The sequence below is a fragment of the Delphinapterus leucas genome, chromosome 11, assembly GCF_059928025.1.
Source record: "Delphinapterus leucas isolate spDelLeu-1000000601 "Yukka" chromosome 11, BTC_Dleu_Yukka2, whole genome shotgun sequence".
NCBI lineage: Eukaryota > Metazoa > Chordata > Mammalia > Artiodactyla > Monodontidae > Delphinapterus > Delphinapterus leucas.
In genome coordinates, this window is record NC_143139.1 from 41,034,387 (window position 1) to 41,049,029 (window position 14,643).

General features: G+C 45.3%; 1 protein-coding gene and 1 pseudogene across 1 annotated transcript in view; both read left to right on the forward strand.

Annotated features, from left to right (window-relative positions):
* The first annotated feature begins 428 nt into the window (after positions 1–428).
* Positions 429–7,721, forward strand: LOC149748000 (small ribosomal subunit protein eS12 pseudogene; annotated as a pseudogene).
* Positions 7,722–9,746: 2,025 nt separating this feature from the next.
* Positions 9,747–14,643, forward strand: part of SLC4A8 (solute carrier family 4 member 8) — an 81,593-nt gene continuing 76,696 nt past the window's right edge. Inside the window, exon 1 of the mRNA XM_022572132.3 lies at positions 9,747–9,921. Coding sequence (XP_022427840.1) covers positions 9,877–9,921 — 45 coding nt within the window. The 5' untranslated portion in view covers positions 9,747–9,876. The remainder of the gene's footprint in view (positions 9,922–14,643) is intronic.

Below are 14,643 nucleotides of genomic sequence, written 5' to 3' on the forward strand. Positions count from 1 at the left end.
CCACTTTTCTGATGCCTCTTGTTTGCAATACTTTTCAGTTGATTCCCTTACGTTTTCCAGGTTTACAATGATATAATTTAGTCTATTCCTTCCTCATCATTTATCTATTTTATTTTTTTCTGTCGTCGAGGTCTGTTGGCTAATTCCCGCCCTATCCATTAATACTGGTGACTGTGGTCATCTTTAACTAGTTTCTGACTTTACTGGGAATACTTCTATTGTTTCCCTGTTAAGAATGGGGCTGGCTTTGATTGTTCCAGTCAGAGTCACCCACAAATGCATCTGCGCTTGGATTTATTAATCTTTTTTTCTTTTTTAAAATAAATTTATTTATTTATTTAAGTTTGGCTGTGTTGGGTCTTCGTTGCTGCGCAGGCTTTTCTCTAGCTGTGGTGAGTGGGGGCTACTCTTCGTTGCGGTGCACAGACTTCTCATTGCGGTGGCTTCTCTTTGTTGTGGAGCACGGGCTCTAGGTGCGCGGGCTTCAGTAGTTGTGGCTCGTGGGCTCTAGAGCGCAGGCTCAGTAGTTGTGGCACACGGGCTTAGTTGCTCGTGGCATGTGGGATCTTCCCAGACCGGGGCTTGAACCCGTGTCCCCTGCATCGGCAGGCGGATTCTTAACCACTGCGCCACCAGGGAAGTCCTATTCATCTTTTTTAATGGAGGGTATTTCTTTGAAACTTTCTTGTCTTTCCTTCCCCCATCCATGGTTTGTATTTTCTATGTCTTCTAACAATCTTTCTTTTTATAGAGCATTTGCCATTTAATTGAGTTTTTCCGTTACTTACACAGAATTGCGTACATATTCTTTGCATCAGTGAGGTTATTTATGTCATCTCTTATTTCTCACACGTACGCTTTTTCACTTACCTGCCCCTCCCCACACTATGATTTGGTTAACTGATAGTTTATCTTTTTTTTTTTCTCTAAAGAATTAGTTTTGAATATACATTTTCCCAGATTTATTGAGATATATTATTATATTGACATATAACATTGTGTAAGTTTAAGGTATACAACATGATGATTTGATACATATGTATATTGTGGAATGATTACCACAATAAGGTAATCCATTACATCACATAGCTTTCAAGTATATAGTGCAATATTTTTAACTACAGTCACCAGCTATACATTAGATCCCCAGAACTTATTCATCTTCTGACTGGAAGTTTCCTTCTTTTTTATGACTATGTAATATTCTTCTGTGTGTGTACACATCACTTTTTTTTTTTAACTGAAGTATAGTTGATTTATAATGTTTCAGGGGTACAGCAAAGTGATTCAGTACTATATATATACATTTTCTTATATATATATATATATTTTTTTTTTCAGATTCTTTTTCATGATAGGTTATTATATGATATTGAATACAGTTCCTTGTGCTTTACAGTAGGTCCTTGTTTATTTTTTTATATACGGTAGTGTATATCTGTCAATCCCAAACTCCCAGTTTATCCCTTCCCCCTTTTTCCCCTTTGGTAACCATAAATTTGTTTTCTATGTCTGTGAGTCTATTTCTGTTTTGTAAATAAGTTCACTTGTATCATTTTTTAGATTCCACAGATAAGTGATATACGATACTTGTTTTTCTCTGTCTGACTTACTTCACTTAGTATGATAATCTCTAGGTCCATCCGTGTTGCTGCAAATGGCATTATTTCATTCTTTTTTATTGCTGAGTAATATTCCACTGTATTTATACTCCACATTTTCTTTATGCATTCATCTGTTGATGCACATTTAGGTTGCTTCCATGTCTTGGCTGTTGTAAATAGTGCTGCTATGAACACTGGGTGCATGTATCTTTTCGAATTAGAGTTTTCATCTTTTCTGGATATATGTCCAGGAGTGGGATTACTGGATCATATGGTAACTTTATTTTTATTTTAAGGAAACTCCACACTGTTTTCCATAGTGGATGCACCAATTTATTGTACATTCCCACCAACAGTGTAGGAAGTTTCCCTTTTCTCCACACCCTTGCCAGCATTTATTATTTGTAGACTTTTAGATGATGGCCATTCTGACCCCTGTGAGGTGATACCTTATTGTAGTTTTGATTTGCATTTATCCAATAATTAGTGATATTGAGCATTTTTCACATGCCTGTTGGCCTGTCTCCTTTGGAGAAATGTCTATTTAAGTCTTCTGCCCAATTTTTGATTGGGTTGTTTGGGTTTTTTTGATATTGAGATATATGAGCTGTTTGTATATTTTGGAAATTAATCCCTTGTTGGTCGCATTTTTTGCAAGTATTTTCTCCCATTCCGTAGGTTGTCTTTTCGTTTTGTTTATGGTTTCCATTGTTGTGCAAAAGCTTTTAAGTTTAATTAGGTCCCATTTGTTTAGTTTTGCTTTTATTTCCATTACTCTAGGAGGTGGATCAAAAAAATATAGCTGCGGTTTATGTCAAAGAGTGTTCTGCCTATGTTTTCCTCTAGGAGTTTTATAGTATCCGGTCTCACATTTAGGTCTTTCATCCATTTTGAGTTTATTTTTGTATATGGTGTTGGAATATAGGACTTTTATGTCCCTTCCAACAATTCTCAGAGAACAGGGACAAGAAGTTCTGGAGAGATGCCAACAGATATCTAGATTATAATCAAATTGTTGGGACTTTCCTGGCAGTCCAGTGGTTAAGAATCCACCTTCCAATGCAGGGGACGCAGGTTTGATCCCTGGTCAGGGCACTAAGATCCCACATGCTGTGGGGTGACTAAGCCCATGCGACGCAACTCCTGAGCACTCGAGCCACAACTACAGAGCCCGTGTGCCACAACTACAGAGCCCATGTGCCACAACTACAGAACCCATGTGCTCTGGAGCCTGAGCACCGCAACTACTGAGCCTGCTTGCCACAACTAGAGAGAAGCCTGCATGCTGCAACGAAAAGCCCACATGCCGCAACGAAAAGATCCTGCATGCCACAACAAAGATTCCACATGCCGCAACTAAGACCAGATGCAGCCAAAAATAAAATAAATAAATAAATATTAAAAAGAAAACAGAACAAAAAACAAATTGTAATGGCCCTTATTCATTTTGCCTACCCCAAACAAAGCTGAGTGTTTCTATATCTGCTTCAAGGCTGGATTTTTTTTCTCTGCTATTCATTGACTGACCATCTCATAGTCCTCGTTGTTTGTGGTAAATCTAGCAAATACTCTTTCTTTCTTATATTGTATAAGAAAGGACCAGAGAAACTCTACCTTCTTTAAAAAGGAGGCTGGCCTTTTCAATTTGGCAAAAGATTAGAGGTAGAAAAAGGTAAAACCATGAGATACATTCAAATTCTATGTCTAGCCCCTTTTGCCCCAGCCCAAATGCTGAATAGGTCTCTTTTCTTTTTTATTAACTGCAAAATAAAAGGCCTCAAGGGGGTGTTTCAATGCGAGTAGAAGTAGCTCGGGTTGAATTTATATCTATGTCAGATAATATGTTTCTAGAGATAAGAGGCAGTAATAGTTATTTTCAGAACTTCATGAGAGTTTGTTCAGTAAACTAATGAATGGGTATCACTGACAAGCTTTCCAAAGTGGAAATTATATGAAGCTGTAATCTGATGGGAAAGGGTAACAGAGGGGAAGCCCTTGGTTTCTGCTCTGGGGAGTTCATGTCAATTCTAAAGGAGATTCACTTTTCACTGTTCAATTGAAGGCAATTCAACTTTATGCAGGAAGCGGCTGAATGGAATTATATTTCTAGGAATCCACACGATGAAGTGGAAAGCCTGAGTAGTTCTTGACCCAGCTCTGCTACTAACTGGCTTGGGCAAGTCCCTATTTTAGGCACATTTCAGCTTTCTAGTCTGTGGAGTGTTCTGTGTACAATTACAGACCCGTTGGAGAGAAATGAGATAAGGTATTAAAAACACTGTGCATATAGAATTATACAGATGTGCAGTATTGAATTTGCAGCCACCTTAAGGATATACTAGGCCTACTGGCTACAAGTGAAATAAGAACTTCCCTGCTTAGCATAACAAGCTCAAGAGGTCTTCTCCCCAAGAAGATAAGATATGGAGTGAAACCACTGTAAACAGGCTTGATTTCTAAGCAGGGCGAGGTTTGGTTAGAAACGGATAAGATAAATGTATTTAATGAATACAAATGTGTTCAAATCTGATATCAAGGACTTGGCAAGTGGTCCTTGGTTAACGCCTGTTTCTCCTAAATTCCTGGATGACTTCCTTCCTATGTGGATCTGGAAATCCCAAAGTTTTTTTCTTCAAGACCTGCTTTTCTGTTTTGTTCTGATCCCTCTATAAGTCCTTTCCTTCTGCCTCTGTCCACATATCTCAATTGTGATTCCAGAGACAGCAGAACGTAGGTTTCTGCCAGTTTACGTGGGTTCCGTCTACCAGAACCTTACTTTAGCCTGGAACAAGGTGTAAATGAGTACAGTATAGGAAATTTCTTTTATTCTTCTTTTTTTCTTTTTTTTTTGGCTGTGTGACTTTCAGGATCTTAATTACCTGACCAGGGATTGAACCTGGGCCCATGGCTATGAAAGCACCCCCCACTGGACCGCCAGGGAAGTCCCCAGTATAGGCAGTTTCTAGGATGATGATGACAAATGGAGGGAGAGTGATTTTCCCAGTCAAGAGTCAGTTTTTGTGGCGCTTCATTGTTCTTCCCTATGATGTGTGGTGTCCCAGGATGGCAGCGTGCTGTGAACAAAGAAAATCTATTCCGTAGTCTACTAGAACCTCTGCCCTGGCGACTCTTTTTTTTTTTTTTGCGGGACGCGGGTCTCTCACTGCTGTGGCCTCTCCCGTTGCAGAGCACAGGCTCCGGACGCGCAGGCTCAGCGGCCATGGCTCACAGGCCCAGCCGCTCCGCGGCATGTGGGATCTTCCCAGACCGGGGCACGAACCCGTGTCCTCTGCATCGGCCAGCGGACTCTCAACCACTGCGCCACCAGGGAAGCCCTGGCGGCTCTTTTGACAGTTTAAACAGGGCAAGAAATATGGTAAGTTGATGGAGAAATTAAGATGCTTTAGATGGAAAAGTTGGTTGCAATGATGTGAGAACACTTTTCTCAGACCTTCTGAGTTTCTTGTGTTTGCGCCTTTTTTGTCTCTGAATAAGAGAATTTCAACGTTTTCCAACCAATGTTTAAAAATAATGTAGGTGCTCTTTCCCTGCTTCGCGCGGAGGGGGAAGCTCGGGTGCATTCAAGATTCGGCTACAACTGTAACCCACGGCCGTGACCGAAGAAGGCATTGCTGCTGGAGGTGTAATGGATGTTAACACTGCTTTGCAAGAGGTGCTGAAGACTGCCCTCATCCACGGTGGCCTAGCCCGTGGAATTCGCGAGGCTGCTAAAGCCTTAGACAAGCGCCAAGCCCATCTCTGTGTGCTTGCATCCAGCTGTGATAAGCCTATGTATGTCAAGTTCGTGGAGGCCCTTTGTGCTGAGCACCAGATCAACCTGATTAAGGGTGATGACAGCAAGAAACTAGGGGAATGGGTAGGCCTCTGTAAAACTGACAGAGAGGGAAAACCCTGTAAAGTGGTCGGTTGCAATTGTGTGGTGGTTAAGGACTACGGCAGAGTCTCAGGCCAAGGATGTCATCGAGGAGTACTTCAAATGCAAGAAATGATCCAATAAAAAAACTGGGCTCTTGTTCCTCATAAATTAAAAAAAATATATATATAGGTAAGGTGCCTAGTGGAAAATTTGGGGCTTTTTTTACTTACCTGAAAAGAGAGTCCCACAGATTTTACCATGTCCCCGGGGGTTCAAGACCTAACCTCTCCCCACCAAAGTCTAAGAACACTGGTGTTAGAGGAGGAAGGATGTAGAGACAAAGTTGGAAGGATAGCCACATTTGGAAGCCACGAAGAGAGGGTGGGAGGCTACAAAAGTTAGGGAAGGACAAAAGCCCAGGCAGCCCCATGGGAGGCAGTAGGTGGTTAAGCGTGTGCATTCTGCAATCAGATACATCTGAGCTGAGAGCTCAGCGTCTCCGTTTATTAGCTGTGCTTGCTGCGTGAACTGGGGCAACTTACATCTCTAAGCCTCAGTCTTCAGTGTTCTCATCTGTAAAATGGGATGATAGAACCTACCTCATAGAGTTGCTGCAAGCCTCCTTGCTTCCGTGTGGTGTGTGTGTGTGTGTGAGTGTGTGTGTGTGTAGTCTCTGTCTTTACCCATATTTTGCATTTTCCTGTCCATTTTATGACTCCTTCTAGGCCAAGAATGCTGTTTTTTCTGCTTTCTTTAGAAGAATAATCAGTGTGAGGTGGTGTCCTTGGCTGAAAATCCTCCTTCTAGCTCCTCCCACACCTCTTTGCTGGCCAGGCTGAGAGCAGCGAATCTGCACTTTTCCAAGCAGTGTAGGGAGCAGTAGTGGCTGGGAGCCTAGAACCTGGAGGCTGGAGCCAAGTGAGCTAGCCTCCTCTGGGAAGGAGAAACCAAAACAGCCCTGGGAGGGGAGAGCCTATCTGCAGTGCTCCAGAGAGCAGCTGCCTCAGGGCAGCCTAGTTCCTTTTGTAATTTGCACAACAGACCAGAAGATGGGGCTCTTGACCTTGAGTCAAGGGCCAGAGGCTCTGACTTTTTCTACATTTGAACTGGAGGAAAATCAGACCTACTAGAGCTCCCAGGAATCCTCTACGTCCTCATTCTCCCTGCCCTGACCACTCATGCCCACTCTCATGAGAGCACCATGGGAGCTGGCTTTCTAGGGAGTGGGGAATGGAGGACACATCTTCCCTTTGGTTGCCATCCTTGGCCCCTCCTGAATTACCACGTTACCAGAGTCCATATAAATGACCCCCTGCCTCACGTTTCCCCCTCTAACCCATCTTGCCCCCAGTGACAGATTTCAGCAATGGTACCATTTACATAGGACAGTGTTGCATTGTGGCCAAGAACTCTAGAATCAGACAGATTCATCCTTGACTCATCTCATCAGATGAGACTCTCCTCACCTCCTCAGAGAAGCCCCCCTGACCACCCCATCTAACGTAGCTCTCCCCACCCGCACGCCCATTACTCTATCACATAACTTTGCAATTTACTTCACAGCAGCTCTTATAACCTGTAATTGTCTTGTTTTTTTACTTGTTTGCTGTCTCCCCACTAGACTGTACGGCTCAAGAGGTCAAGACCCTGTTTGTTTTATTGCTGTTTCCCTAACACTCAATGCTGAATACATAGATTCTCAGTAAATATGTTCTGAATTAATAAATGATCAAATCCCGGCTTCATGACTGCTTAACCTTGAGAAAGCTGCTAAACTTCTCAGCCTCAGTTTTCTTACCAGTGAAATGGAGAAATAATGGAGAGTTAGGAATATTAAATGACACAGTGCATTTAAACCCTGGGCCTGGTGCATGGAAGTGTTCTTTAAAAATTTCAGCAGTGTCCTACTTTCTATCACATGAGAGAAAAAAAAGTCTGAACTAATTAGCTGGCTCTCTATAATTTGGTCATAGTTTTTCTTTACCACAATTTTTACTTCCTACTGCTCTTCTCTATAACTTTCTGCTTTGGTCCAAGTTGTGGCTATCCTGAATGGGTCATGTGCATTCCTATTGTTAAATCTTTGCCCAAGAATTGAGATGCTTGCTCTCCTTACCTTGGCTCGACTGTTTTCAGATTTAGCCCAAACCCATGTCCTCTGTGTCATGTTCCTAAAGTGTCCCAAGTCATAAAGATCATTTTCTCTTCTGAATTTTTATAAACTTTGTTGTTTATATTACTCATATGGCTCTTGTTTTATGTTCTATTATCTTGTCATCATATTAACATATATACTATTTCCATGATTAGACTGTAAGCCCTTTGGAGATATGTATTTTATTTTATTTTTTAATTAATTAATTTTTATTTATTTATTTTTGGCTGCGTTGGGTCTTCGCTGATGCGCGTGGGCTTTCTCTAGCTGTGACGAGCAGGGGCCACTCTTTGCTGCGGCGCGCAGGCCTCTCATTGTGGTGGCCTCTCTTGCTTCGGAGCACGGGCTCTAGGCGTGTGGGCTTCAATAGTTGTGGCACTTGGGCTCAGTAATTGTGGCTCGGGGGCTCCAGAGCGCAGGCTCAGTAGTTGTGGCTCACGGGCCTAGTTGCTCTGCGGCATGTGGGATCCTCCCAGATCAGGGCTCGAACCCGTGTCCCCTGCATTGGCAGGCAGACTACCAACCACTGTGTCACCAGGGAACTCCCTGTATTTTATTTTAGATTTCTCTGCATCTTCAGTGCCATTTGGGCTTGTCCTTAGTAGGTGTTCAATTTGTTTTTGGTTAGACTGAATTAAAAGCACATATATTCACTTATGTATTTAGAAACTATGTATATATATTTATACAACTTGTATAACTTACATATTTATAGCTATGTTCTATGTGTGCCCAGCATTCTTTTGAGGCTCTGTGAAGTATACAGAAGAGCACAGGAAAAATAATTTTGCCTTCAAAAACTTACAATATTATAGTAAGCTAAAGTCAACGTTTAATGAAAGTAAACCACAGCATGGTAACTGCTATAAGAAAGTTATGAGGTGCTATGAAGATTCAGAGGAGGGAGTGATAACATCTCCTAGGGGTGTTGGGGAGAGTTGAGGTTTCTTGGAAGAGGTAGCCTTTGAGACTAACTTTGAAGGATGATTAAGATTTCGATGGGCAAAAATGGGGGTGAATTCCAGATTCAAGGGTCAGGATTAGTGAAGTGATGAATTAGGGAAGAGACTGTGGCAATGAACACTAAGAAACAGGACGAAGGCCTTAAACCAGAGACCAGGAACATGGTTCTGCCTCAGGGACACTGAAGCACAAACTTGTTTCAGGTTTTAGGGCCAACACAAGGAGTGGTATGCAGGGGTTGAAACTTGAACATGCACCAACCATACTATTTTCCCCAGGTGTAGCTTCTTTGGAGGCTGAGGATGATTTGCAACTGTTCTTTTTCCTTTAATAATGTGGACTCACCCACAGCCTGATAGTGGACATAAAGCAAAAACCCCTTTTTCCTCCTCTTGGGGACAGAGAATTGGCTGGATTATGGCCAGCCTCTTTTCTTTTAAACCCAAATCAAACTGAATGTGATACTCATGGGTTTCCAACCTTGCCTTAGCTCAGTAGTTCTTCTGTGGTTAAATAACTTGCCTTAGATCATTTCTCGGAAAAGCTGGAAGCATTTCTGTGGAATTATTTCAACAGTCATCCTTAGCTCAACTCTGTGCTCGTACTGCCAACCTGAGACCCAGGGAGAAGACCTAAACTGCAGTGAGTCTATGGAGGGGATCGGATCACTGCCTGCCTGCTTCTCGTTAATACTCTTTAAGCTGACCAGTACCTCGAGGATTAACAAGTAATTTTAGAAGGCCCTTCCCCCTCACCCTCAGTTCCTTCCTTCTGCAACCCCAAGGGATGGTTCCCCAGAATTTAAAAATCAACACCCAAGGAACAAAATCACGATAGACAAAACCGACACTTTCTCAGTTTTCAAGGGTCAGGTGCCTCCACAAATAGAACCACGAAATTTTCAATCTCTAGCAAGCAGTCGGAAGGACCTTCAAACCCAGAGGCCCCTAAAGGGAGGGAGGCGGTTTCCATGGCAACCGGGCCCCGGAGCGGTTGGCTCTCCCGGCTCCCTCCTCCTCCTCCTGGTAGTCCAGGGTACCGCCGGACAGCGGCCTCCGGTGCTCCGCGCCCTGATTGGCCGCACAGGCCGCGCGTTGATTGGCTGCGGCGAGGCCTCGCGGGCCGGCGGCTATGGAGGAGGCGGCCGCGGTTGATGGTTGACTGCTGGCTCCAGGGTAGGGGTCGCCGCTCGGGCGATCTCCTCAAACCCGACCAGAGTGCTTGAACTGCTGACGTTCGGCCTGGAGCCCGCGGGCGAGACCTAGTTGGGCTCCGCCATGCGGGCCGGGAGTAACGAGCCGGACGGCGTCCTCAGCTATCAGGTAGGGCCCCGCCTCCCGCCCCTCCCCGGGGCTCAGCCTCCTCATCCTCTGCCCACCCTCCTTTCTCTGCCCCCGAGTCGGGGCTCCGCAGGCCACTCCCTGAGGGCGAGGGGAGGCCAGCTCGGGACACCAGGGGGCGGTCGGGGATCGGGCCCGGGCTGCGAATGGGTGACCTTGGGCCAAAAGGGGGAGCCGCATCCTTTGCGTGGCCGGCTGAGGAGCCCTGACGGCCCGCGGCCGGCGACCTCTGTTCTCCTCGGATCCTCTTTGCTGGGAAAGAGGCTGGCTTCTGGCCTTGCCGTGTCCTGCTGGAACGTGGGAGAAAGGGTAGCCAGGGACCTTGCTCTGGTGAGGCATGTCTCCTCTTTGTGTTTTTCTTTCAGGGGGTTTCTGGTTCCTCACTGGCTCAGAGGAAGAGCTGGAAAAGACTTGAGGCTGAGACCAAACCCTAAACCTTGTCAGTGTGGTCACCTTTATGACTCCCTCCATCCCGTTGCACAGCCAGCTGTCAAGTTCTGGATAGGGAAGTGGAAATGGGCTGGGGAAGTATTAAGGGGTCAGGAACAGGTGTTTATTTAAAGGAATGAGGAAACTAGGTTTAAGTAGCTGATAACCCAACTGTTGGGGTGGCTAATGTAAGGTAAAGCATTGGACTAGGGGTCAGAGACTGTAGGTTCAAATCCTGCATCTGCCTCTCACAGGCTTTGTGACCTTGAGTAAGTCACTTGCCTCTTTGAACCACGGTTTCCGCGTCTAGCAAAATGGGAATGATATTATTGGCTTTGCTTACCTCACAGGGTGATTTTGAGGACGAAATGAGGTGCTGTTTGTGAAAGAGCTCTGTAAAATGATGTTTATTGTGTGGCAACCAGTATAGGAGTGGGAACTCATTGAATTCTCACTCCCCCCTTTCCTGTGCCCATCACGTGACAATGTGGTTACTGCTCTGGAAAGAGGTGTTGAAGGGAGGTCAAGTCTGAAGTGGAGGGCTGTGAAGAGAATGATGGACCTTCTCAGAAGGATGACAGGTCTTGAAACAAGGGCCATGTTGACGTCAGGATGGTTTCTGTAAAGAGGCAGAGAAAACTTGAGTTTGTAGCAAAATGGGTATCACTGACTCACTCCTCTTCTTCCCGGTAATAGTTTACTACTAGATGATCCCATTGAGTGTGTCTCTGTGTGTGTATGTGTGTGTGTGAATAACCATTTTAATCAGTCACACAAATAAATGCATTATTTATAAACTGTGATGCGTGCTTAGAAAGGAAGGTATGCAGTGCTGTGAGTGTATATCACAATGGTTCCAGCTTTGGTCTCAGATCACAGATTTTGCTAAGGAAGAAAATTTGGGCAAAGATCTAAAGAATAAGTGTCAACTGTGGGAAGAGGGAGATCAAAGGGCTTTGGAGACAAAGAACAGCAGAGGAGGCACATCTGGTTAGAAGACCTGAAAGAAGGCCATTGTGGATGGAGCCGTAGGAAGCAATGAGGGGAATGGTGTGAGATGTACTCTGGGGTCATAACATAGAGAGAGAGAAAGAGAGAGGAGCCAGAGAGAGAATGAGAGCTAATGAGATCATGATTACATTCTCCTCCTGAAAGATTTCTCTGGCTGCAGCAGGGAGAACAGGCTGGAACGAATGTGAGGAGACAGTGTCCTTAACATGCAGAATGTGTTCCAGTTGTATTGTCAAGATCATAATAACCCCCAGGCTTCTGTTAGTGCTCTGTGAAAATGATAATTCCTGAGTGCTTCTGGGATAGGACAGAAAATAATTATCTCTTTTATATCTAGTTCATGAAACTTTTGTGGGCAGTGGGGTGACGAGAGAGCAAAGAAGAGTGGAAACAGCAGGACCTCGTAAAGGCTGAGTCAGGTGATGGGCAAATGGGTACTTGAGATATAGGGTGGAAAAGAAACAAGAGTAGAAGGAGGAAAGGAAATGGGGATGACTTGGGGGAGACACAGTCAATCGATTGAAAATTACCAACTAAGCCTCCTGTGTGCCAACTGAGCTGTGTGGAAGGGAGCGGGCGTTGCAAAGTGAGCAGACTGTGTAACTTGGTGTAAACTGAGATTCCAGGCATCACATCTAAATAACCTAAGTCTAGGCTGATTTCTCTGGTTTGGACTACTGTGCTGGCTCCTAACAGTTTCCTTCTGCTCTTCCTTCTACAGTCCACTTGCCGCATGGCAGCCAGGGAGAGTTTTTTTTTTTTTTGGCTGTGTTGGGTCTTCGTTGCTGTGTGCAGGCTTTCTCCACTTGCGGCGAGCGGGGGCTACTCTTTGTTGCAGTGCGTGGGCTTCTCATTGCGGTGGCTTCTCTTGTTGTGGAGCATGGGCTCTAGGTGCACGGGCTTCTGTAGTTGCAGCACGTGGGCTCAGTAGTTGTGGCATGCAAGCCGTAGAGCACGCAGGCTTCAGTAGTCGTGGCTCACGGGCTCTAGAGCGCAGGCTCATTAGTTGTGGCACAAGGGCTTAGTTGCTTTACGGCATGTGGGATCTTCTCAGACCAGGGGTTGAACCCGTGTCCCCTGCATTGGCAGGCGGATTCTTAACCATTGCGCCACCAGGGAAGTCCCAGAGAGAGATTTTTTAAAAAAAAAATTAACTAATTAATTAATTAATTTTTGGTTGCGTTGGGTCGTCGTTGCTGCCTGCGGGCTTTCTCTAGTTGCGGTGAGCAGGGACTGTTCTTCCTTGCAGTGCACGGGCTTCTCACTGGGGTGACTTCTCTTGTTGTGGAGCACGGGCTCTAGGTGCGTGGGCTCAGTAGTTGTGGTTCGCGGGCTCTAGAGCGCAGGCTTAGTGGTTGTGGCACGTGGGCTTAGTTGCTCTGCAGCATGTGGGATCTTCCTGGACCAGGGGTCGGACCCATGTCCCCTGCACTGCCAGGTAGATTCTTAACCACTGCACCACCAGGGAAGTCCCCCAGAGAGAGCTTTTAAAAACACAAATCAGATGTCATATCCTATCTGGAAACCCTTCAATGGCTTCCCAATGCACTTTAGAATAAAATCCAAACTCCCTATTGTGGCCTACCAAGCTTCATTGTGACCAGGGCCTTGCCCACCCTCCCTGACGACCTCTCCTCCACTCTCTCACCACGCACCCCTGCACTGGCTATCTTTCCGTTCCTTCAATGTGACCAGCTCCTTCACGCCTCAACAGCGTTGTTCTTGTCATTCCTGGGGACATTCTTCTACCTGGGCCTTCTCGTGACTCAACTCAGATGCCGCCTCCTCAGGGTGGCTTTCCTTGGCCTCGACTCACAGTTAATCTCGTTCATATGATTCTGCTTTCTTTTCTTAATAGTATATATAACTTATCTGGAGTGTTCTTGTTTTGATTTCTTGATTACTATCTTTTCAAATAGAAGCTTCATGAGGGCAGGGACCGGGTTGAAAATCTTGTCATCTGCACAGTGCCTGGTATAAAATCTGTGCTCAGTTGCTGAGTGAATGAACGACTCTCTTGTGTCCAAAGTCAATGTACTTCTCTTTAAGGCGCTCCTGGTCTTGTCAGTATCAGCCCAGAGCCTCAGACGGCCATTGCTTTATTACACGGAAGCTCTCCTTTCTCTGCTGCTGTGCCTTCGCTCAGGTATTCTAGCTGGAAAACTTTTCCCCTCTTCTCCACCTAGAATATTCCATTTGAATCTTTAACCTCTGGCTCCACGTCATCATCAGAATTTATCACTCACTCTTTTTTGCTCACAACCACCACCACGTGCTATAACTTCTTCCATCCCTTACTTGTGGAATCTACATGTTCATCTCTGCTGCTAACCTGCCAGCTCCCTTTCATGTTGTTGGTTGTGTAAGTTAACTTGTATTGAGTGCTTGCCACGTGCCAGGTGCGCTGCCAAGTGCTTTCCATGCATTGTCTCCTTTAATTCTCTCAATAACCCTGAAACTTACATGCCCTTATTATGCTTATTTTCCAAATGAGGAAACCAAGATGTAGAGTGGTTAAGTAACTTCTAAGAAGTGGCAGAGCTGGCTGTCTCTAAAGAAGCGTCCTTAATCACTCTACATTACCGTGGCTTGTGTCTCTGACACCTGGACCGGTGACTGATTAAAAATGAGCACTTAAACGTGTTTGGGAAGATACGTGTGGCAAGGTGTACAAAGGATGTATTAGAGTGGGAAGAGCTGGAATGAAGGAGGCCAGCTAGGTAGCTGTTGGTGGAGTTTAGGATGAGTTAATGAAGGCCTGCATTATTGAATTTTTTTTTTTTTTTTTTTTTACGGTACGCGGGCCTCTCACTGTTGTGGCCTCTCCCGTTGCGGAGCACAGGCTCCGGACGTGCAGGCTCAGCGGCCATGGCTCACGAGCCCAGCCGCTCCATGGCATGTGGGATCTTCCCGGACCGGGGCACAAACCCGTGTCCCCTGCATCGGCAGGCGGACTCTCAACCACTGCGCCACCAGGGAAGCCCTGCGTTACTGAATTTTGATGAGATCTCCGGAGGTGGTTATTGCAATTTTAGGAGTCGGTGAGCTCTTAAAAGGGATAGTAAGAGTGGAAGGAGATCAGAAAGCTTGAGGGAGAGCTCCTAGTTTGGACTGGAACTAGGGACAACTTGTAGCTTCAAAATTCTCCCGATCAGCACTTTCAGAACTGAGCAGAAAGAATTTTTGGAAGAGAAGGCTGGAGAGGCTGAAACCAGAAGCACTTGAGCCAAGTGGTGCTGGGAAGCGCAGGGAGGTTCAGAGAGG